General features: G+C 41.5%; 1 protein-coding gene across 1 annotated transcript in view; it reads right to left on the bottom strand.

The window, feature by feature from the left end:
• Positions 1-22,895, bottom strand: part of LOC127654782 (neural-cadherin-like) — a 437,028-nt gene that overhangs the window by 94,301 nt on the left and 319,832 nt on the right. The window contains exon 22 of the mRNA XM_052142196.1: positions 4,523-4,800. Within this exon, the coding sequence (XP_051998156.1) occupies positions 4,523-4,800 (278 nt within the window). The remainder of the gene's footprint in view (positions 1-4,522; positions 4,801-22,895) is intronic.

A 22,895-nucleotide genomic window follows, 5' to 3' on the forward strand; every position in this document is an offset into this window, starting at 1 on the left:
TGTAAGTGAAGAAAGAGTGTGTCAAACCATGTAGGCTATTAATTTCATGTACTTGCCTTTTATGATAAAAAAATCAATAAAATGTGTTGCACTACAAACTGCACGCAGTTTTCGTGTGCACTTTCTGGTGTAAATGAGCTATTATAATTTAATATTTGCGGAAGTTACTCTAGTAATGAACAAACTCCACCCCCTGAGTAACGTCAATTAAGTTCAAACAATGGATGAGCAACATAGTTACTTTTGAAAAGAGTTGTTACTAGCTAGTATTATTAGTCTACACAACGATGCATCGTACTATGGTGGTTAAGAGTTATGTCATTGTACGGGAAAGGCTCCCCAGGATGTTACCTAAACTGGTGCTGATGGGGTGGAGGGGGTAGAAAACAACGGAAGTATACCAACAACAAGAGACAGCTAAGCGGGATACTGATGCAAGGGCTGTATTGTCATTGGATGAGATGCCTGATAGAATGAATCCAGAGATCTTCTTCTAGAACTATACTTATGCTTAAATGTAATGTTACTCTTGTTAAGCTCAGATCTCTGAGACACGCAAAATGAACGGAGACTGAAAAACGGCTATTGGATTTGTACTTGAACTCACACAGTGCACATTTTATTCATAATGTTTATACTTTAGTCATACTGGCTTCAGCGAATCACCTCTAAGTTGTAATTTTTTATAAATGTATTTAAAATTTCGCTCTATACCTTTGCTCGTAGGATAATCAGGATAATGTTTTTTTTATTATTATTTGGTAGAATATGTTATTTGTGCCTTTCTGAATAAGGTATTCAACTTCGGGCACATCCCTAGTCTTTCATGTACCTCTACCTCTAAGGTACCATGTACCTCTATACTTGCTATAGTTTACTGCTGTATTCCAAACCAGGAAATGTGAAAATCATCCATTTATGATTTTCAAGAAATACATTAAAACAGATATTAGCAAAAAAATCTTAAGAGCTAAACACTCCAAGCTAGTTATGTTTGATGCATTAGAATTACAGCTTTTGTTTAAGAAAACATTGATATTTAAAGCACACTGCTTCAGTAGTGTTTAAGTCTCTCTTGACACAGAAACAACCTAGCGGAGTGTGTGGGGGGCCAAAAACACATGTTTTTATAAACCATGTAATTTCAATGCATACCAATCCCTATGTTCATATAAATGTATGTCTGTTAAACTGTTCATTTCAATGCATCCAAATTTTTTTTTAAGTAAATACACACGGTTGACACTTAAAACAACGAGATTTTGAGCAGACACCTATGCCTGAAGGCTGAGGAAGACCAGCAGGTTAAAGTAACACAGATGCAACATGAAAATTGTTCCTGACATTATAAGAATTAAGGGAGGGTATGGGGCACAAAGTACCACCAGATCACAATATTACAAGCTCACTACATCTGACCGCTCATAAATCCGCAGCTTTATTTTCTTCATTTAATTAAACCACTGAGAGTTAAATTAATTTCTCCATATTTTGCAAGGTGATTCAAATTTGTAGAAAAGTCTGGGCATATGTCAACATGAGATGATATAAACCATGGCATTTGAAACTTTCAGTATGTGGTCCAACAATATTTCTAAATTGCTGATTATGTATGAGAATATTTAGGTTCTTATTGTGGTGTTAAAATGCATTTGTGGTGTTCAGTCCACCAAACAATTAGGTCATGCAATAGAGAGAGGGGAGAGAGACTATGTGTGTGAAAAGGGAGGCAAATGTATAATTGGCTTGTATGTGCATCATTTCCATTTGTTGAAACAGCAGGTCTGGAAATGGTTTAGTGTGTGTGCGGGGGAGGTGGGGGGGGGGGTCTTGATAGGTGGGTGTGGTAGTAGTGTGGTCTTGATAGGTGGGTGCCTGACTAAGGTAAACTGTCAAAACATAAATGATACAATAAGCAAATATGCAATTTCATATTTTAAATGCCCTCTTTGGAAGATGTTGGGCTGATATTTTTGATCTGTTCTTTGCTCTGCATTTTTTATATGCCTGCAGGAGGGAAAAATCTTCCAAATCACAAGCAACGATTATAACACATCTCACATCTGCAACCATATCTCAGATATCATTAGAAGCTTCGCAACGGCAGCTGCTTTGTTGATTCTGATCTTATTCAACCCATCAATTCTAAAACACTGAGATTTATAAATTTCTCTCAAGAATCCACTAAGACCCTAACTAACCGTTAAAACAATCTCCATTGTGCAAGTGCTTCTGAACACTCACTTTTAAATCAGGACTAGCAATAGATGTCATTCATTGAATTTCCAATACATCTAGATGCACAAAAACAACCTTTTCCCACCATTTTAACACTGTCTATCTCTCTCATTTTCATACATATATTGTCTGCCGGGGAAAAACTGCGTAGATATGGGAAATAGTTCATCTGTTTTCAGAACAGTGCTGCTGGCCAGTATTTTCAATGATGTATTAACCATATAAAAGACAAATAGAGCTGGCACTGAAAAAAGAAAAGAATAAGTAAAACCTGCAGACATGCAACGGTAAAGACAAAATGAAAATAGATATAGTGTACATATGTACAAATGCATCTGCAACTTTCTAACAGGCCTTGATGTGGCAGCTTTGGCTGTAGATCCTTTTCCTCTTAGAGTCTAAATTTTTATATTTTTATAATTTTTATACTTTTATATTGCTTTTGCGCCACCAACCAACTGCTGCATTGCTGAAAAAGGTTTTGACGGTGGATAAGAGTTCCCTTTCTAATCAACATGGAAACATGCAATTATCTCGCACAACTCAATCCAGCTATTCTAATCAAACTTGCACATACATTTGAAGAACCCAATTAGACAATTATAGGCCTCTCCTCAGTTTGGACGATTCCATAGGCTCAAGCATCTTTGATAATGATTGCATGTCTATCTGCAATATATTTTATAATATTTTGACAAATATTAGTTAAATTACATAAAACTATCATATCGATATTGAAGATCCCTAACCAACCCCTAATCCTACACCTAGCCACTAACTACTTTATTTGCAATATATAGTCACCTAAACCTAACCAATTCTCAACAATAAAAAAGACGTTGCAAGCAGATAAAACTACACTTGCAATAACTGATTCGAAGAAACAGAGTGAAACTTCACAGAGTGAAGTTTTGATTGTTAAAAATGTTCCTCTTTATGAATGCAGTCTTCTTTTTCAATAAAGGCATCCAAACTTTAGCATGTCACAATCGGTCACAAAACACATATGAGCCAATGACATCTGACACAGATGGGAACAATGAAGACTTGCATTTAGATCTGTTCTTCACACAAAGACATATCACAGCCTTGGAAAACCAGAATACAGCACACAAATGTTGGATTACTTTTATGATATGATCATTCAGCTCCCTTTGTGTCCAACAGAAAACAAAAAGTAATAATATGTAATCATTGTAATCAGAGATTACTGATTTACTGATAATGTAATCAGCAAATGGTGACAAAATTCTGAAATTGTACTGCATTGTTCCTATAGCTCTACTGGTAGAGCATGGCGCAAGCAACACCAAGGTCATGGGTTAGATTCCCAGAATACTCTGATAAAATGAATATGTTGAATGTAATGTACATTGCTTTGGATAAAAGCATCTGCCAAATGCATGAATGGAAATGGAAATTAGTTGAAAATAAAATCTGAGTGACATTTAAAATACAGAAAAATGCTGACATATTGGTGGTGCAGGCATATTGGTACGGAAAAATGGGGCCCAGCTTACCACTCAAACATTTTACATAAAGAAACATTACTAGTAAACAAAACTATATATTCTAATCTAGGGATGTACACAACTTGCTGTTTGGATACAGAACCTTCAAAATCTTAAAAAAAGACATTGATCGCCTACTTTGTCCAGTTACAGTCATGGCTGAAATAAAACATAGCGTTAGAGCATTTGTTATTAACCTTCGGTTGCCATGCATTCTTAGAAAAAAAAAATTCTCACCAAACAATTATGGCAAGCTACCTGCTCCCCCAAACTCTTCCAATCCCAGTCATTCAGCATTGTTATTCAAGGAAGGACAACAATATCCATGCCAGGACTGGATAATTGAATAACACAAGAAAGAAAGGCTATCTCACCCTCATATTTGTGAATAAATTAAAAAGAGAGAAGACTGGCCTTACAGAAAGTGGATAGAATCTATGCAGAAAGTTCAGTGATCATGCTGTTTTTTTCACTCTCAAAGAGAGCTGGAATATAAATGTGAAATAATGGTTAGATATCTAAGAATCAAAGTGCATACACATTCTGATTTTCATCAGGTATTTTCAACCTAATACAATGTTTAGACATGACATCTGATTGTTTACTTTTAGCTCAAATAGCTTGCAGTTGCTTAGATACCTGCTGCAGATTGCAGACTGAAAATGTATGTTGTAAACATCTCACTGTTAAATTGCTTTTCAATTCACCAGTGAAATAAAGTCAGGTAAGTTCTCAAGGTCTCTTTCACACAAGTGCAACATGTAATTTCTCACCTGAATCCACTCTGTGTGTCTACACAGACTCCTCCATTGTGGCAGGGGTTTCTGGGGTAGACGGAGCAGCTCTGGTGGAGATGTTCTCGTGCTGAGCAACTGCAAACAGCTGTGGCTTCCACGGTTACTGACACCAAAGCCATGCTGCCCGAATCGACCACCGCCGGCTTGTCAGTCACACTCAGGTGGCTGGTACAGCCCCCTCCTCCTCGGCAATCGGAGTCTACACACTCATCTACATGAACTTGGGTCATGTTAACCTGAAGAAATGTCTGGAGCTGGATGGGGAGGGAAGGAGTGGAGGGAGAAAGAAATAAATTCAAAATACTGCTAAAAAAATACCATCTTAACAAGCATGTAATTCCCATGCTGGTCTAAACTAATTTATGCAGGTTAGTATAGCAAAAGTTGGTGGAAAAGCTGCTGAAGCTAGTCCACCATTATGTTTTTTTTTTTTTTTTTTTCACATTAATGTCCGCATTACTGTTTAGTCATTTTGGCTTTCACTGCATTTGAAAAGGAACACTTTAAATGTCTGCAGCGCTGTTCAGTGTTTTTTTAAATACAGAGCGCAGAGTGTTAACTTACTTTACAATTTAGCATAACTTCAAATATGTTTGAGCATATTCGAAAATGTATTTAGCATGCAAACTATCACAATTTGGAACAAGTGCATCTGAAATTGTGATTCACGAGTAGTCAGAACATACACAATGCTTCGACTAGTGGTATAAAAAAATAAATAAACATACCGATGACCAGCTATGCTGTTTTTTTTTCTTCTTTTTGTCTGCAGTTTACTAATATACAGGTAGTGGAGAAAAAAAAAGGTTTTGCAAAACTATAAAACAGTCAAGAACATTTCTTCTGCCCTCATTAGCATACAAAGAGTGAAGCAAGTCGCAATTTTACACATTCACTCTGTTTCATTCTTGGAAACACTGGGCACTTCAGAGACTCTTAAGCTTAGCACTTTATCATAAGCACATAAATGATGTTCAGATACCCCATGACCACAGGGCTGCCTCTGAACTACCACACCATTTATTCAAATCCATAGTCTGAAATAGAGTATTTTGCTCTGCAATGGACTGAACAGTCACTCAGTGATTGGCCTGATCTAAACCAACCCATGTGGCTAGACACACTTCAAGATCCCATGAAATCTAAATTAAAGTTTTGATGCTTTTAGTCCATATCTAGTAGCTTTAAGGTAATATATGTGCTAGTTTACTTCTAAATATTGACAACATTTTAAGTGATAAGCATTTCAAATCTGCAGTGTCTCTCTTCCAACTAAAAAGACTCAGGAACATTGATGACATCACATTGAGGTTGAGAAATCTTATCCAATCAAATGCTTTCTAGAACTAGAACACACACTCCCCCTACTACTGTTCAGCACTTCTGGTGGGTTCTAACTGCTGCTGATTATGCCTTTGCAGGGCACTTCAAAGGGAGCACAATCCATCCTGTAGGGTCATTCCAACCAAATACCAACAAGAATCGTTAAAAAGCTCTGACTGGCAGTTATCATCTTTCATCCATCTGAAGCTCTCACAGTGGAGGGCAAATGCCTTTGAAGGGAATAGAGCATAGGGACGATCACATCTGAATGGAACACGCCAACGTTGGATTTGGACACAAGATTTATTTCCATTTTTTGTGCAGCCGTAAGTTTCATGGAATGTACAGCTCCAGTAAGTGTACTTTATTCTTTATGCTTAGCAGGGGTTTAAATTAACAAATTACAAATACGTTACTTTAATTAAGTAGTTTTTCCCAGGAATTGTACTTTTTTAAGATGCTACAAAAAGCAGATAAATGCAGTATAAAAGTTAATCCATTGGTTAAATCCATGCCTTCAGAAGTGATAGGTGTGGGTGAGAAACAGATACATATTTAAGTCAATTTTTTGCTATAAATTCTTCACCCTGCCCAGCAGATGGCGATATGCATGAAGAATGTGAATCACCAAAAACAAAAGAAGAATGTGAAAGTTAAAGTGGAGATTGACTGAGCAGGGAGGAGTGTTTATATTAAAAACTGACTTAAATATTGATCTGTTTTTCACACAACCTATCATATCACTTCCGGATCCATGATCCGGAGTCACATGGATTAGGCTACTTTTATGCTGATTTATGTGATTTTTGGAGCTTCAAAATTTTGGCACCTATTCACTCTCATTGTATGGACCAAAAGTGCCGATATATTTTTCTAAAAACCTTAATTTGTGTTCAGCAGTAGAATTAAAGTGAGAGAGAGAATGCAAATTGTTGTGTGAATTATTCCTTTGAAGCCTGATGTGGACCCTGTAACAAACAACTGCTCTTTCCCCTCTATTGTGCGGGACATCACACGGGACATCAAGTGACTGCTTTTTTAGTGGGTTTTTATAATTTTATTGCATTGTTTTGAACATGTTTTATGCTCAACAGAATCTCTCTCTTGTCGGCATTAAGGAAACTCTGAAGGGAAACTCTGAGGTAGCACAGGGATGTGGTACACAGCACTGAACAGGGTTTGACAGGCAGATGTCAGAGTAGATACATTTTTTGTGACATTTATAACTGCATTGAGAATGTCTATGAAATTCTAGTTCAATTCTTGAATTTGGTTTGAGAGAGCAAACAGGATGTGGAATTGAAATTTGAATTCAAAGATGACTAATTCAAATTAAATGAAATTCAAAGAAACGCATATCCTGTAACTGCTGTGTGTAGTTTAAAAAAAATAAAAAAATAAACATTTAATTTCTCATTATGAGTTATTCATCAAACACACAACAAATTGGGTATTTCCAGAAATGTCCATAACTTCATATACTGTATAAGTATTTCATTAGATTTTTTATGGACCATGGCTAAAACATTCTTAATTTCCAACAATGCATGAATTTACAGAAAAGTCTTTAAAATAGAGCCAAACAACAAAAGGCTTTCAAAATGGAAACATTAAACATAACACCAAAGAATGACATCATGAATCAAAAGGAAGCAAATTCTTTAATTCAGAATTGTTCTAAACCTTTTATATACAACCTAATAATCCATTATTAATCCAACAGATAGCTCAATCTGAACGAAAAGCATTTGTGTAAACATTCAACCATCAATCAATTAGAAAAAACTAAATAAAAATAAATGAATGTTTTCCTGTTGAGATTGATCTGATTTCTATATCCAGTTGAAAGAGCTGTAATAATTTCCATGTAAACATTTTAATTAGAGTACTTCCACATTCTGATTCAAAAATACCTTATGTAAATGTGCAGTGAAGAACAAGACAACTCTACCCCACCATCTTTGCTGCATACAGATGAAGTCTGCAGATTTCATATTAGAAAACTACAGTTTTGGTCATTTAGTCGTTTAGGACATCTACTTTGTGCACAATGTGAGTAATTTTTCCAACAATTGTTTACAGACAGATTGTTTCAATTTTAATTGACTAAATCACAATTACAGTGGGTAAGAAATTTACAAACACTAAATTAACTGTGCCTTTAAGATGGAAAATTCCAGAAAATGATGTAAAACCTTCAGGCAATTTGCATTCTGTCTCCTAGTGATAAATGTATTTTGGTGTGAAAAGTGCAAATCAATCCCAGAACAACAGCAAAGGATCTTGTGAAGATGCTGGAAAAAGCAGGTAGACAAGTATCTATATCCACAGTAAAACTTGTCCTATAACGACATAACCTGAAAGGCTGCTCAGCAACAAAGAAGCCTCTGCTCCAAAACAGCTATAAAAAAGCCAGACTAAAGTTTGCAAGTGCACATGGGAACAAAGATCTTACTTTTTAGAGAAATGTCCTGATGAAACAAAAATTTAACTGTTCGTCCATAATGACCATCGTTATACAGACCCATCACAACATGAGCTCTCACTGACTTCCCTTAATTAGCCTTTAATTGAGTTGGTGGGAAACTGTTAAAATTTACATGACTGTACATGTATCTGTTTTTTGGGGTGTGTGTGCCTGCAGCTCGACTCATTAAAAAATGCACAGATGGGTTCAAATATGGGCCAGAATGCCTCACAAACAGTACAACAGTAAGACAACACAAATTAATGAAACACAATGAGGGATCCCTTTTAGAGTTTAAATCATGTCTTTTAATATTGGAGCAAGATGTATGATAATGGTCAAAACCGTTCATCTAGTGCATGTTGATGTAGAAAAACATTGAAATCCAGACAGGCATATGAAGGTGCCCTGTCCAAGCCCACTTTGGATGAAGCTCCCATGACAGGCAAATCACACCTGTATGACTAACTGAGCACCACTGGGCGAGGCCAAGGGTGCAATGATGGAAAAATAGGCATTGCATGTGCAGATGTATTTGGTACTTGTGACATCACAAGTTCTACGAATTCCAAACTAGATGTTTTTGCAGCTTGGTTTAAAGGTGACCTATTATGCAAAATTAACTTTTACATGGTGTTTTACATAAATGTGAGTCTGCAGTGTGTGTACACAACCAACCTACAATGTTAGAAGTCCACCCACTCCTCTTTCTTATATGTCTATTAATCAAAAACAGTGTGTCAAAATGAAGGGTTTTCTTTTCCGCGACTGGTGACGGACTCCACCCTATTATCATTGATCCTCCCCTGAGTGATCTGCACACAGTCCGCCATTTTTTATGTGCTGGAGCAGATACAGTGAGAAGAATAATGTCTCTTGGCTGTAAAAGTGAACATAAGAGTCTTCATGTACACCCGGCATCAGAGCCACTGAAGACGCAGTGGACAAGTTTTATTTTTGAAGGAAATGTGCCCCAAAACATAAAAAAATTGTGTATGTTTGTGGAAATCTTTTTGCACCAGACTGCTTTGTGAATGTGTGTCAATAAAACAGAAACAAAAATGTGATTCTCAAGCATGGATTAGTACTAACTGTTCATGTTCCAGCTTTACATCCTGAAGATGTAAGTATCGCACTTTATATTTTGTCAATGTTTGCAAATCGCCTTTCTGAATGTGCTTGTTAGCTGATTCCACGGCTAATGCAGCTAAAGTTACCATTGTCTCTGATTGTATTCACGGAGACCAGAGCTATGTGGGCAGGGACCAGCAGCTAATTTGCATTTAAAGAGACACACACGAAAGCAGCATATTTTTTGTTTCCACTCAAAATAGCATTTACAACTTGGTATAATAAATGATCTGTGGGGTATTTTGAGCTGAAACTTCTCAGACACATTCTGGGGATGCCTGAGATTTACATTACATCTTGTAAAAAGGGGCATAATAGGTCTCCTTTAAATAAATGCTCTTTTTCTGTTAAAGAGGAAGTTTTCAGTTCTGAAACTTACAGTATGTTTATATAGGTGACCTCTTACGTGTCAAAGGAGCAAGGAACATTTGATTCCTCATGTCATAACCTCTTTAAAAATTCATCCACTGACACTTGACTTTATCTCCTTCTCTTTTCAGTGTTCTGGGACTCTGAGTTACATACTCTCATGCAAACTGTGGATCCTCCACAGTGCATTCAGGTCTGACTCCCATGTTCACACCCACTTGAGGAGGTGATTTGCATGTATTACCTTAGAAGTTAAACACTGAGGTCTCACATTTAATTTGCACTCAAAAACACCTAATAAACCATTACTTTATAACAGTCAGTTAAACTCAGGTAACAGGCTCCTACACAAGAGAGAGGAATCGCTAACTCCCACTACTTTTCTTCTTCTGGATGGTCTAGTTTCTCTCTATTTGTCACTCTCTGTTTTGTTCTTTCTCCCCCTCTCCCTGTCCCTGGAGGAGAGTGTGGAATTTCTTCTCTGTCAGCTCAGTTCTCAGCTCTGTCTGAGACACCCACAGGGACTGGAACTACAATCCCCAGAAATTCCTGAGGGTAACTTTCCCACAGAGGGTCCATGAAAGCAGAGAAGAACACCCAAGAGATACATTATACAAAAAGGGATCTACATACACATAAACACTGGTTTCACTACATTTGTGGGGACATCTCTTAGACATAATGTATTTTTTATACAAAGCTGATGATATTTGTAAAATCCCAACTGTAACCTAAACATAAAGTTCCAGGTATACTCAATTTTTCCTTTCTTAGTGTACTTTTCTGGCCGTGAATGAATAGGAACACATTCAACGCATGCACACAACAACTGCTTTGTGACAGTCTTTTAGTATAGTTAATGGCCAGCATATGCACAGATGTCATCAGCACAGCCATGCTGCTCGACTGCATGCCACCTAGATTTTCTTTACTCATGCACACGGTCCTCGGCTGTGCGGGAGTCAAGAAAATCTAGGCGGCGTGCGGTCGAGCCGCGCGGCTGTGCTGATGATGCAATTTGCATCAAAATTACTGTGAGCTGAGCAATCCGCAACGCGGACACCCAAAGTATTCTTTGGCCTTAACCCTTTCAGAAACCTGTTGATGAGAACAGGATTGTGCTGATTTATGAGCTTTTTAAATAGTGAGGATTAGTGTTGGGAACGAAGAACCATTGATTATTCAGAACTGGTTATCTGATATCACAAAATGATTATCACAACTTTTGGCTCCGTTAATAGTTAGTGCATTCTTCCGTCGATGAGTCATAACACCATACAAAAATACAGTATTTTCCGGAAATAAATTTGCACCTGACTATAAGTCACACAGGGTCAAAATCGCATTGTTGAGAGAAAAAAACACAGATAAGTCGCATCTCTGTATGAGTCCCACTGACAGAGGTTGCATTCGGCAGGCATTATGACCTGGAAGATGCCAACCGACTTCCCTTCAGACGCTTAGATGTAAAACATGCTACATGAAGATTATACCCAGCAAACACAGAAGGTTCTGACGACATCACCTGTTGGTCGTCTTTTCATCAGCGCAACATTACTTTATGACAATGTTGGGCAACGGCTTGGTAAAGTGTCATCTTGGCAAACATTCCAGAAACATCATAGCCATGTCCTCAAAAAACTTGGAATACATTGTAGCGATGTGATACTATAACATCTGAGTTTTTTTTCCATCCTACCAACCACCAGAGGGAGCCCTCTGTCAAATACTGATCTTCGCCCATTTATTCACTGCTCATTTCCTGTTTACCTCATGTCTATATAGCATACAGTTCCATTGTTCTGTGCGAAGTATTGCCAGTTTACCTTGCCTTACCGAGCGTTTTTCCATTGCCATTGTTTCTTGATTCATGTTATGACCATTGCCTGTTTTTCTGGATTTACTGCTTTTTGGATTACCCTTCATTTAGTTTGCCTGGTTGGACTGTCTATTTGGTTTATTGGATTTATCTGACTGCTTTACGACTACGTCTCTCTGCCAGCTGTTTTGGATTGTTGGCTTGTGTCTCTTTTAATAAACTTCCTGCACATGGATCCTAACACTATCTCCATGGCCAGTTCGTTACAGATATCATGGTCTCCAGATAATTTATACAATCACTTATTTAGTTGCTATGACATTTGGACACCATATGGCAAATCTTTGCCAAAGGGAAATGTACCACATCTGCCATGCAATTTACTTAAATTAATTGAGATTCTCATAATTGTTTTAATTTTGTGGAGACTTTCAACACTATATATCATACTTCAGTGGAAAATGTCTGCCAGCAAAAGGACAATTTTGCACAACTGTCAAACATTTTTCCTAAATAAATATTGATTTATTTATAATGTTGTTTGTGTTTTTAATGGGCACACAAGACAAATTTCTCTTTGAATTTAAAACCGTTATCTGACAAAAGCGGCTTGAGCAGAGAATTGGAATACAGTGCATGTGTGTCACTCGGATCTGTAATGGCCGACTTCCACTCCACATATGCTGAGGAGAAGGTTAGCTCCATAAATCTACTTTTATTCATTGTTTACATTGTGTAACGATTACCCTGTCTTGTCTCACTGTTGCCCTCTTGTTTTCCATCTTGTCACTTTTGCACTTCTTAGTTTTCACTTTAGTCCCTTATTTAACTCCATAGTCCACCCTGTCTCGTTTCACTGTTGCCCTCTTGTTTACCATTGTTGTCACTTTTGCACTTCTTAGTTTTCACTTTAGTCCCTTATGTAATTCCATAGTCCTTGTTAGCGTTCGTGTTCACTGTTCATTGTTTACACCTGCCCTTGTTAATTTGCCTTTGGTTTCTGTTAATCACCTTGTTATCTTGTTTGAGTTCTGTTCTTTCATTGGCCACCTATCCCATGTTTGTGTATTTATACCCTGTGTCTTTGTTCTGTCTTTGTCGATCGTCGTTTGATGTTAGACCTGGTGTGTCTTTCCCTTTCGAGTTCCCAGTTCATGTCTACCTTGATCTGCTTACCCAGTTTATGTTTCTTTTCCCCATCGTGGGTTGTTACTTTGTGTTTTGCCCTGTTTAGTCATTCAAATAAAGTTCAACTGCGTTTGGATCCGCATCTCCTCGTCTGCCTCGTTAATCATGCGTAACAGAACGATTGAACACCCATGGATCCAGCAGTTATACGGGCCAACTGCCGGTTGCTCAACCTTAGACAAGAAGGCCGCCCTGTTGAAGACCACATCAGCGACTTCCTCACGCTGGCGAAGTTCACGGACTTCCCGGACTCAGCCCTGGTGGTTTTCTTCAGGGACACGTTACACGGTTCGCTCAGGGAGCGTCTACCGCCGGCAACGCTTGGGTGGACTCTCCACGACTTCCTGGAGGCGACCTTACTGGCCAGCGGCTCACCCTACACCGTGGTCTTCGCCGAGGAGGATTCCACCTCTCTCCCCACTGTGGTGACTCCCCAGTCGTCCTTGGCGCTTCCTGTCGCGCCAGCCCCACCTGTCAGCGAGCCCGTCCCCACGCCAGTCGCCTTCCACGAGCCAGCGCGGCCCACTGCGTCTGCTCGGAGGAGGGAGAGAAGACGGGCTTCCGCCTCCCGGCCCGCGCCTGTCACGGTGAGCGAGCTAGAGCCCACGCATGTCACCGTGAGCGAGCCCGAATCCTCGTCAACCACGGTAACCCAGCCAGAGCCTGTAGCCTCAGACGTCAGTGAGCCAGTGCCGCTAGCCTCAACCGTCAATGAGCCAGTGCCGCAAGCCTCAAACGTCAATGAGCCAGTGCCTGTAGCCTCGACCGTCCCTGAGCCAGTGCCTGTGGCCTCGACCGTCCCTGAGCCAGTGCCTGTGGCCTCGACCGTCCCTGAGCCAGCGCCTGTGGCCTCGACCGTCCCTGAGCCAGCGCCTGTGGCCTCGACCGTCCCTGAGCCAGCGCCTGTGGCCTCGACCGTCCCTGAGCCAGTGCCAGTAGCCATGACCGTCCAAGAGCCAGTGCCCAAAGCCACGACCGTCCAAGAGCCAGTGCCAGTAGCCGTGACCGTCCAAGAGCCAGTGCCAGTAGCCGTGACCGTCCAAGAGCCAGTGCCAGAAGCCTTGACCGTCCAAGAGCCAGTGCCAGAAGCCTTGACCGTCCAAGAGCCAGTGCCAGTAGCCATGACCGTCCAAGAGCCAGTGCCAGTGCCAATGGCTGTGACCGTCCAAGAGCCAGCGCCTCTCGAGCCCCCTAGTGTTCCGCCTCCCAAGTCTCTCAAGTCTCTCGAGTCTTCCAGGGCTCCTCCTCCCGAGCTTTCCAGAGCTCCGCCTTCCGAGTTTCCCGAGCTTTCCAGAGCTCCGCCTTCCGAGCTCCGCCTTCCGAGCTTTCCAGAGCTCCGCCTTCCGAGCTTTCCAGGGCTCCGCCTTCCGAGTTTCCCGAGCTTTCCAGAGCTCCGCCTTCCGAGTTTCCCGAGCTTTCCAGAGCTCCGCCTTCCGAGTTTCCCGAGCTTTCCAGAGCTCCGCCTTCCGAGCTTTCCAGGGCTCCGCCTTCCGAGTTTCCCGAGCTTTCCAGAGCTCCGCCTCCCGAGCTTTCCAGAGCTCCACCTCTCAAGCCTCTCGAACCTTCCAGGGCTCCGCCCCTCAAGCCTCTCGAGCCTTCCAGGGCTTCGCCTCTCGAGCCTCCCAGGGCTCCGCCCCTCAAGCCTCTCGAGCCTCCCAGGGCTCCGCCCCTCAAGCCTCTCGAGCCTTCCAGGGCTCCACCCCTCAAGCCTCTCGAGCCTTCCAGGGCTCCGCCCCTCAAGCCTCTCGAGCCATCCACGGCTCTGCCTTCCGAGCCTCCTCCGCTCCGCCTCCCGAGCCTCCCTCGGCTCCGTCTCCCGAGCCTTCCACGGCGCCGCCTCTCAAGCCTTCTACTGCTCCGCCCCCAGGGTCTCCTGCGGCCCTGCCTATGCCTCCTGCGGCGCCGCCACCCAAGTCTTCGACTGCCCCGCCTCAGAGGTCCTCCTTGGCTCCGCCTCACGCGGCTCCGCCAGCTCCCCCAGTGGCCACACCTCCCAGGTTCCCTGAACCAGCCCCTGCCCTGTGGTCATCTCCCAGGTCCCCTGAACCGGCCATTGGCTCACGACCACCTCCCAGGCCACCGAAGCCGGCCTCTATCCTATGGCCTCCTCCCAGGCCTCCTGACCCGGTCCCTGTCTTGTGGCCTCCTCCCAGGGCTTCTGACCCTGTTCCCGTCCTATGGCCTCCACCCAGGCCTCCTGCCCCTGTTCCCGTCCTGAGTCCTCTCTCCTGGCCTCCTGACCCAGTCCCTACCCAGTGGATGTCCACCAGGCCACCTGACCCTGGTCCCTTGACACACCCCCATAGACTGCTTGCCTGCCCTCTCGGCCTCCATGGTCTACCTGTCTACCCTCTCCACCTCCCTGGACTGCCTAATGGCCCCCGTGGACTGTCGCAGTGCCCCTTGTACCCCCGTGAACTGTCTCTGTGTGTTTGCCCCTGGTGCCCTCATTTTGTTTTTTCTTTGTGGGTCTTTTTTGTCTTTTGTGTTTTTTTTTGTTGTTTTGGATCGTCTGGTATCCGATCCTTAAGGGGGGGGCTATGTAACGATTACCCTGTCTTGTCTCACTGTTGCCCTCTTGTTTTCCATCTTGTCACTTTTGCACTTCTTAGTTTTCACTTTAGTCCCTTATTTAACTCCATAGTCCACCCTGTCTCGTTTCACTGTTGCCCTCTTGTTTACCATTGTTGTCACTTTTGCACTTCTTAGTTTTCACTTTAGTCCCTTATGTAATTCCATAGTCCTTGTTAGCGTTCGTGTTCACTGTTCATTGTTTACACCTGCCCTTGTTAATTTGCCTTTGGTTTCTGTTAATCACCTTGTTATCTTGTTTGAGTTCTGTTCTTTCATTGGCCACCTATCCCATGTTTGTGTATTTATACCCCGTGTCTTTGTTCTGTCTTTGTCGATCGTCGTTTGATGTTAGACCTGGTGTGTCTTTCCCTTTCGAGTTCCCAGTTCATGTCTACCTTGATCTGCTTACCCAGTTTATGTTTCTTTTCCCCATCGTGGGTTGTTACTTTGTGTTTTGCCCTGTTTAGTCATTCAAATAAAGTTCAACTGCGTTTGGATCCGCATCTCCTCGTCTGCCTCGTTAATCAAGCGTAACACATAGTGGTTTACCAATGTAACATTAATGTCAATTTGGAGATTTGTATGTTTTTCAAACTTATTTTTGTAAATGTAAATGTCCAGTTTGGTACATTTGCGTACGACCACCAGTGTTCCGTGAGGCGGCCTGAAATAAAATGTCTAACATTTATATAGTTCCCTTGTAGCTATTTTAATTTGGTCACTTAACACAATTGTTTTCATAATATATACTTTCATATTTTATAAACTTTAACTGTAGTGAAGTGTTTCTTTATTTTAGACTCCCACTGCCACTCACAATTGATTCATCACTAGTTTGGATGCTGCACCATGTGAGATTTTAAAATGTTCATTACCTTCTCAAATACTTTTAATATTAACTCTGCAGTTTTTTCTGCACAATGAGGACATGAAAAGATGAGATGTTGGTCTTTACCTGGACTGAAGAATGTTCCAGTCCTGACTACACAACATAATATTTCTCTCTGCATTAATTTAGATAGGTGTCTACTAGTATTATGTTCACTTGGATTAGGTGAATGCAAATACTCACTGTTGTAAAAAGCTGAATATTCCAAAAGTGAAGAACTTACCTTATTTAACCCATTTAGATCCTGTGTCTAATCTAATGGACATCACATTCCTCTGGTGTTTTTAAAAGTTTAGATTAGATATGTACATTTTGTTGTGTAAATATGTTGTTTATTGTAAATTGGTATGTCTCGTCACTGTCATGACTGCTATGTTGCTCGGAACTGCACACAAGACTTTCACCAACTGTTGCACTTGTGCATATGGTCCTGTGACAATAAAGTGATTTGATTTGTTTTTCTTTTCTTAATTTGATGTCTATTGTGACAGGCAGTTGGTAGCAGTGTAAAGAAAATAGTATACTACTGCAAAACCGATGGATGCCATTTCCATAATCTACAAATTTTGTCCAATCTTGACTAAAATGTAATCAAGATTGGACAAAACCAAAAAAATCTGACCAAAGTGATCAAATTGTGATATTGTCCTATATTCACCCCATAATCAGTGCTATCAGCAACATGTATTATTTGTTTCTTTGTGTGCTATTTCACTTGTTACAGTTTTAATATATTAGATTGATTTGCTTTTAACAATGGAATTCATTATTCATATTTAGTGACAGCTGGACGACAGGTAAATGGGAAGTTTGCAGCTGAGCATGTAGGGGCTGGAAGCAGACAAGAAACTGCTGCATGAGAAAGGTGACGTACCAGCATGAGGAGGTGGCCACTCACTCCTTATGCCTTGTAATCGCTCTAGCCCAGCTTAAGCCCTGCAACACTCAGCCATGTCCTCAAGAGTGGAGCACTGGCTCCTGGTCACAGGTATGTTTAGATAAACATGCAACCTACATCTTTTTTTTGTTTTTCTTTCTTTATCTAAGTCTCTAAGTTAAACCCTTTGCTGTGTTTGTTTGTGCTAACCCTTTGTGTTCCCAGTCAAAAATGTCCAGCCCACAAAGATTGTAAATAAATCTCACATATTGCAAATATTATCCCAAGATATTGTATTTGATATTTTGTCAACATCTTTTTTCGTAATTATGAAAGGTTATGTACTTATACTTGATAAAATTAATTGAACTGAGCTTATACAGAGGGCACTACCTGCAGACATTTTTTAAAATAATAATTATGTAATAAATTAATAACCACTAATCTGGTGGTTACAGTAAACAATAATGATAAAAAAATGAGTTAGCAATTAAATTTTTGATTGATAATAATGTATGGCTGTATTAAGAATAGAAATAATGTGGGGGAGTCATGTGATGTCATGCGAGGTTCGGACGTGTGAACGGCGAGCTCTGCGGACTTTGCTAGTTTTAACACTATTAATGTCATAAACTGGTGAGATCTGATACACTCTGTTCCATAACTGTTCTAGGAGGACAATATGTCAAAGAATTCAAAATCTTCAGCCAAATTGGTCAGAGAAATGAGGGAAATTCAGCGAGAAATGTTGAACATGTCGGCAATGCTGACAAAGGTTGTTGCTGACTTGGAGGATCTTGCTGTAATACATCGATCGATCACTGCCATGGAGACAAAATTCACTGAGGTGGTTACAAGAGTGGGGGATGTTAAGAAACTGATAGATTATCTGGAGTCATCAGAGAGGGAATTATCTGCTAATCCCCTTATCTGTGACCAAGGTTGATTCGGAGTGTGTCTGGAGAAGCTGGAGGACTTGGAGAACTGTAGCCAGTGGAATAACTTCTGTACTGTTGGAAAACCTGAGGCCGAATAGGGTCAGGATATGGTGAAATTCGTGGACGGGCTCTTTCCGAGTCTGCTTGATATAACAGGGCATAAACTGGAAATTAAATGAGCTCACAGGGTTCCGGTTCGGCAATCCGCTGAGGGACACAGGCCCCGATCAATTCTGGCCAAATTTCTGAGATCATCAGATAAAGATCTTGTGTTACGCGAGGAGTAAAGGCAGACTTTCTCGGAAGAACCACATTGTTCTCTTTGCGAATTTGACAAGAGAGAAACGTGATCAATTCAAGGAATGCAAGAAACTCTTACATCAACGGAAGGTCGCTTTTGCACTAATGTTCCTGGCCAAATTGAGAATAGATGCTAAGGATGGCCATAAAATATTTACATGTCCCCAGCAAGCGATGTCCTTCATAAAGTCAATGGAGTTATTTTGTGGTACTCACTTTGCAGCCAAGTGGATTAACTCACTGAACATTCAATTGACAATCCGAGGACACTGAGCACCTTTTTTGTTTCCTTTTGTGCTGGTTCTGCCTTGCGGCTGGATTTTGCTGCAGTGGTAGACACGATAACTCAGGCCAGGGCCCCCTCAACAAGGCGCCTGTATGACCTGAAGTGGCATCTGTTCGCTAAGTGATGTTCTTCCCGACACGATGACCCCCAGACATGTGCAGACTGATCAGTGCTTTCCTTCCTGCAGGAGAGGTTGGAGGGGCAACTGTCCCCTCCACCCTGAAGTTGTATGTGAACGCTATATCGGCACATCACAATGCAGTGTAAGTATTTGGGGAAGCATGACTTGATCATCATGTTCATGAGAGGAACGAGGAGGTTAAACCTCCGCAGGCCGCGCCTCGTTCCCTTGTGGGACCTCTCTGTGGTCCTTCTGGGCCTACGGGGATCACCATTTGAGCCCCTAGAGTCAGCTGAGATAAAGGCGCTCTCTTTGAAGTCTGCCCTCCTGATGGTGCTCACCTCCATCAAGAGGGTAGGGGACCTGCAGGCGTTCTCTGTCAGCAAACCGTGCCTGCAGTTCGGTCCGGATTACACTCACATCATCTTGAAACCCAAGACTCCGTTCAGGTATCAGGTGGTAAACCTGCAAGCACTGTAGAGCAGCGGCTAGGCATCACCTAACACCTTTGCAAGGTTTTTCAACCTCTGGGTTGAGCCAGTTTCATCCCGTGTGTTATCAGGTGACACTAACAGGTAAGTTCGGGACAGCTGGCCGGGTGTACCATTTGTGGAAATCGCCTTTCTCCTCCCTTGAGGTGAAGACATGTGCTCCTTTCCCAGTCGTGTTTGCAAAAAAGTGTGAACCCTGGATGTTCTTCCTCCTTAGCCCAGTGTCTGGTGAGTCTTTGGAGAAGCTCACTGCCAGCCCAAAATATACATCGACTAGGCCCTGTACTGAGGTAGGTGCTCCACATGCACTGGTTATCCCGTTGACAACCCTGTGTGATGTATTTTCCACAAAAAGGTTTCCCTGTTGGTAAACAGTGTCTCCCTTCCCAGAGGCTCCGCTGCCTCTGGTCACCTTGCCTTGTAGTAAGGATATACCTCGGGACCCTTCCACATGTTGTGCTTCTGAACTGAGAGGTACTCAGTAAGACCATGTGTTTTATTTCCACATTAAAGCCCCCCCCCATGGGTTTGGCGTGGTCTCCGCGGTTTTCTCCTCTTTGGAGGGCCACCCCTGACGTGGACCTTATATGTCCCCCATCTGAGTGATTTCGTTCCTTTCTTGGGAAGAACAAAAGAGAGAAGGCCGCAGCTGTGTCAGACGGTCCTTAAATTTTGAGCAGTCAACTTGTCCCTGAGGTGCAGGGGACTGTATTGATGCCTACCAGTGCGTTGGGGTAGTTACGTGATGACTCTGAGCTCTGCCCATCTCGCACCGCCAGTCCACGTAACACAGTTCAGTAGATGTGGTGTTTCTCATAGGGACCCCTAGTGTCACTTCATAGATACAACGTTGAGTGAGTGACCGAAGCGGAACGTCTCGGTTACTAATGTAACCTCCATTCCCTGATGGAGGGAATGAGATGTTGTGTCCCTCCTGCCACAACTCTGAACTATCCACTGAAATGGCCAGGACCTTGTCTTGGCTCCTCGGTGCAAAACCTGAATGAGTGGTTGAATTTTCCTTCCTTTTATACCCCTATGTCCGGGGGAGTGGCATGGAAATTCCAATCACCAATTTTCATCAGCCTTTTCTCAAAAGATCAGAGATGAATGGCACTCCCAAGAGTGATCCCTAGTGTCACTTCTTTGACACAACGTCTCGTTCCCTCCATCAGGAAACATAGGTTACATTAGTAACCAAGACGTTCTTTGTGTTTATTCTGCCTATTGGCTGGAGTTTGTTTTACAGATTCTCTTTTGTTGTATAATTCTGTCTCACAAAATGTTTATAGAAACACCAGACTTGAGGAAGCAGATATCAAAGTTGTCACAGGGGCTCTCGAAGGTATATACTGTATGGACTGTCTGAGTTTAGAGGGATGGACGCCAGTTGCTGCTGTCGTATGTGGGGTTAATGCACAATGATTTTTTTTTTTCTGTTTGTTTGGTTCGGAGGGAAGTTTGGAGGTTTATTTGTTGCACTAATGTTGGAATGTGGTCTTTATAATAAATGTTTTGACACACAATCTATGTTTTTCTATTATGTCAAAATGTCAAATGTTAATATGAGTGGATTGTCTCTCTCCACGTGGAATGTGAATGGATTGGGGCACCACATAAAAAGAAGAAAGGCTATTTCTCTTCTTAAGCGTAAGAAATATGATGTCATCAAGAAACGCATCTTTCCCCGCATGAAGCGTGAACATTTGGGAAGCTATGGGGTGGACATGTTTTCTTTAGTGCTGGCTCAGGTAAGAGCAGATGAGTCATTACACTGATAAGCATTTACAATTCAAATGTTTCAAACCGATTAAAGATAAATTAGGAAGAGTCATTATTGTTTTAGCAGAAAATCAGGGGCAATGTCTTATTTTGGCTAATATTTACGCACCTAAATTTGATGATAAAGGGCTTTTTTATAGATCTTGAAGGGATGTTGCAAGCCGCTGGCACCCCTCGTGATATTGGGAGGAGACTTTAATCATTTGATGGACTCAGTCCTTGATCATAGTGAAGCAAAAGTGAGTCAACCCCCTTGAGCAAAATTGACCCTTTACAGGATGTGTAAAAATCAGATTGTGGCAGGGCGGAGGGCGGGGCCGGGTCGTGATCATACACACCCGGTCCCTTATCAGGATAATCAAGCCTCCGAGAGGGATAAAATCCGACTGCGGAGGATTGTGCGGGAGAGAGAGATAGTTTATGGACATGTCCGTCATGTGTGTTTGCGTCTGTGTAAGTTTTATATTAAAACTGTTATTTATATTGAAAAGCCAGTTCTCGCCTCCTCCTTTCCATTAACTGCTTTACACAGATATTTGAAGACTTTTTAACTCATCTGGTAGGGACAATATTTTTTTTCATCAGTCCATAAGATTTATTCAGAATAGATTTCTTTTTTTATATCTAAGTCACTCATTTCATCAGTTGTTGATTGCTCAATTGGACATTTTAGTCATGCCCTGGTGAGTTTAGACATATTGCCACATATGAAGAAAAGGAAATCATATAGTTGGTGCATTAATGTATCCCTTTTGCAAAATCCTGATTACCAACAAATGTTAAAGGCTGAAATCAATGTTTATATGGAGACCAACTGGTCATCAGTATCCTCTGTGGGTGGATTAGGCGGTTCTTAGGGGCCGGATAATACAGTATGCTGAACTTGATGGCACCGGTGCCACTGATCTCAAATATTAGTCTGGAGCTCTGATTTAGTATTTTTTATATATAATTAATTTAGATAACTTTGTCTACCAGTGCGTCAGATGGAGACATTTAAAAGTTCATAAAAAGATGGCTACAACTTGCATCTGACAGAGATGGGAGAAGAAGAGAGCGGGCCCTAAAGCAAGCAAATTCTTTTTAAGGTATGTTCCAAATGTTGTTACCATTTACCATAGTTACCATTCATGTCTTCAGTCTGATATTTCTGAGATCTATCTGACAAACTAACCATATGTGTCATAGTCTGTGCCCCCTCTTATCTCTCTCTTTCTGTCAATCTGTCCCTCTTTTAGGGTACACTTACTTGAGGAGGGTCCTGAGGTTTTCTAGTTTTTTTTGTTTTGCATTTGTTCATGCCACTTTTTGCTAGTTCATATAAAACTGTATGTTAATGAATGGTTCAAATACATTCTTATATTTCTCATATTTTCATGGTGTAATTATTAATCAAAGTGAAAACAAACAAAACTGGAACAAATGAAACATCCGCAGGGGGAAAACTGAAACTAAAACATGAAAACATCGAAGGTACATGGACTGGATGAACACGGCGGGATGAACATGGCAAGACAGGCAACAGAGCAAACATCAGAACATGGACAGAACATCAAAATGTCAGAACCTTCAGAAACAACGAACGACAAGGGAATGTAGGAACAGCAGGGTTTAAATACACAGAGACATGATGATAACAAACAACAATCAGGTGAGAACAATAACACAGTGATGAGGGTCGGGAATCATGATAATTGGAATCAGTGATGGCGACACAAGAAACACGGGGCAGACAGCCAGGGATCGTAACATATCCCCCGTCTGAGGAGCTGATTCCAGACGCTCCTAAAAGAG

The sequence above is a fragment of the Xyrauchen texanus genome, chromosome 2 (genome assembly GCF_025860055.1).
Source record: "Xyrauchen texanus isolate HMW12.3.18 chromosome 2, RBS_HiC_50CHRs, whole genome shotgun sequence".
NCBI lineage: Eukaryota > Metazoa > Chordata > Actinopteri > Cypriniformes > Catostomidae > Xyrauchen > Xyrauchen texanus.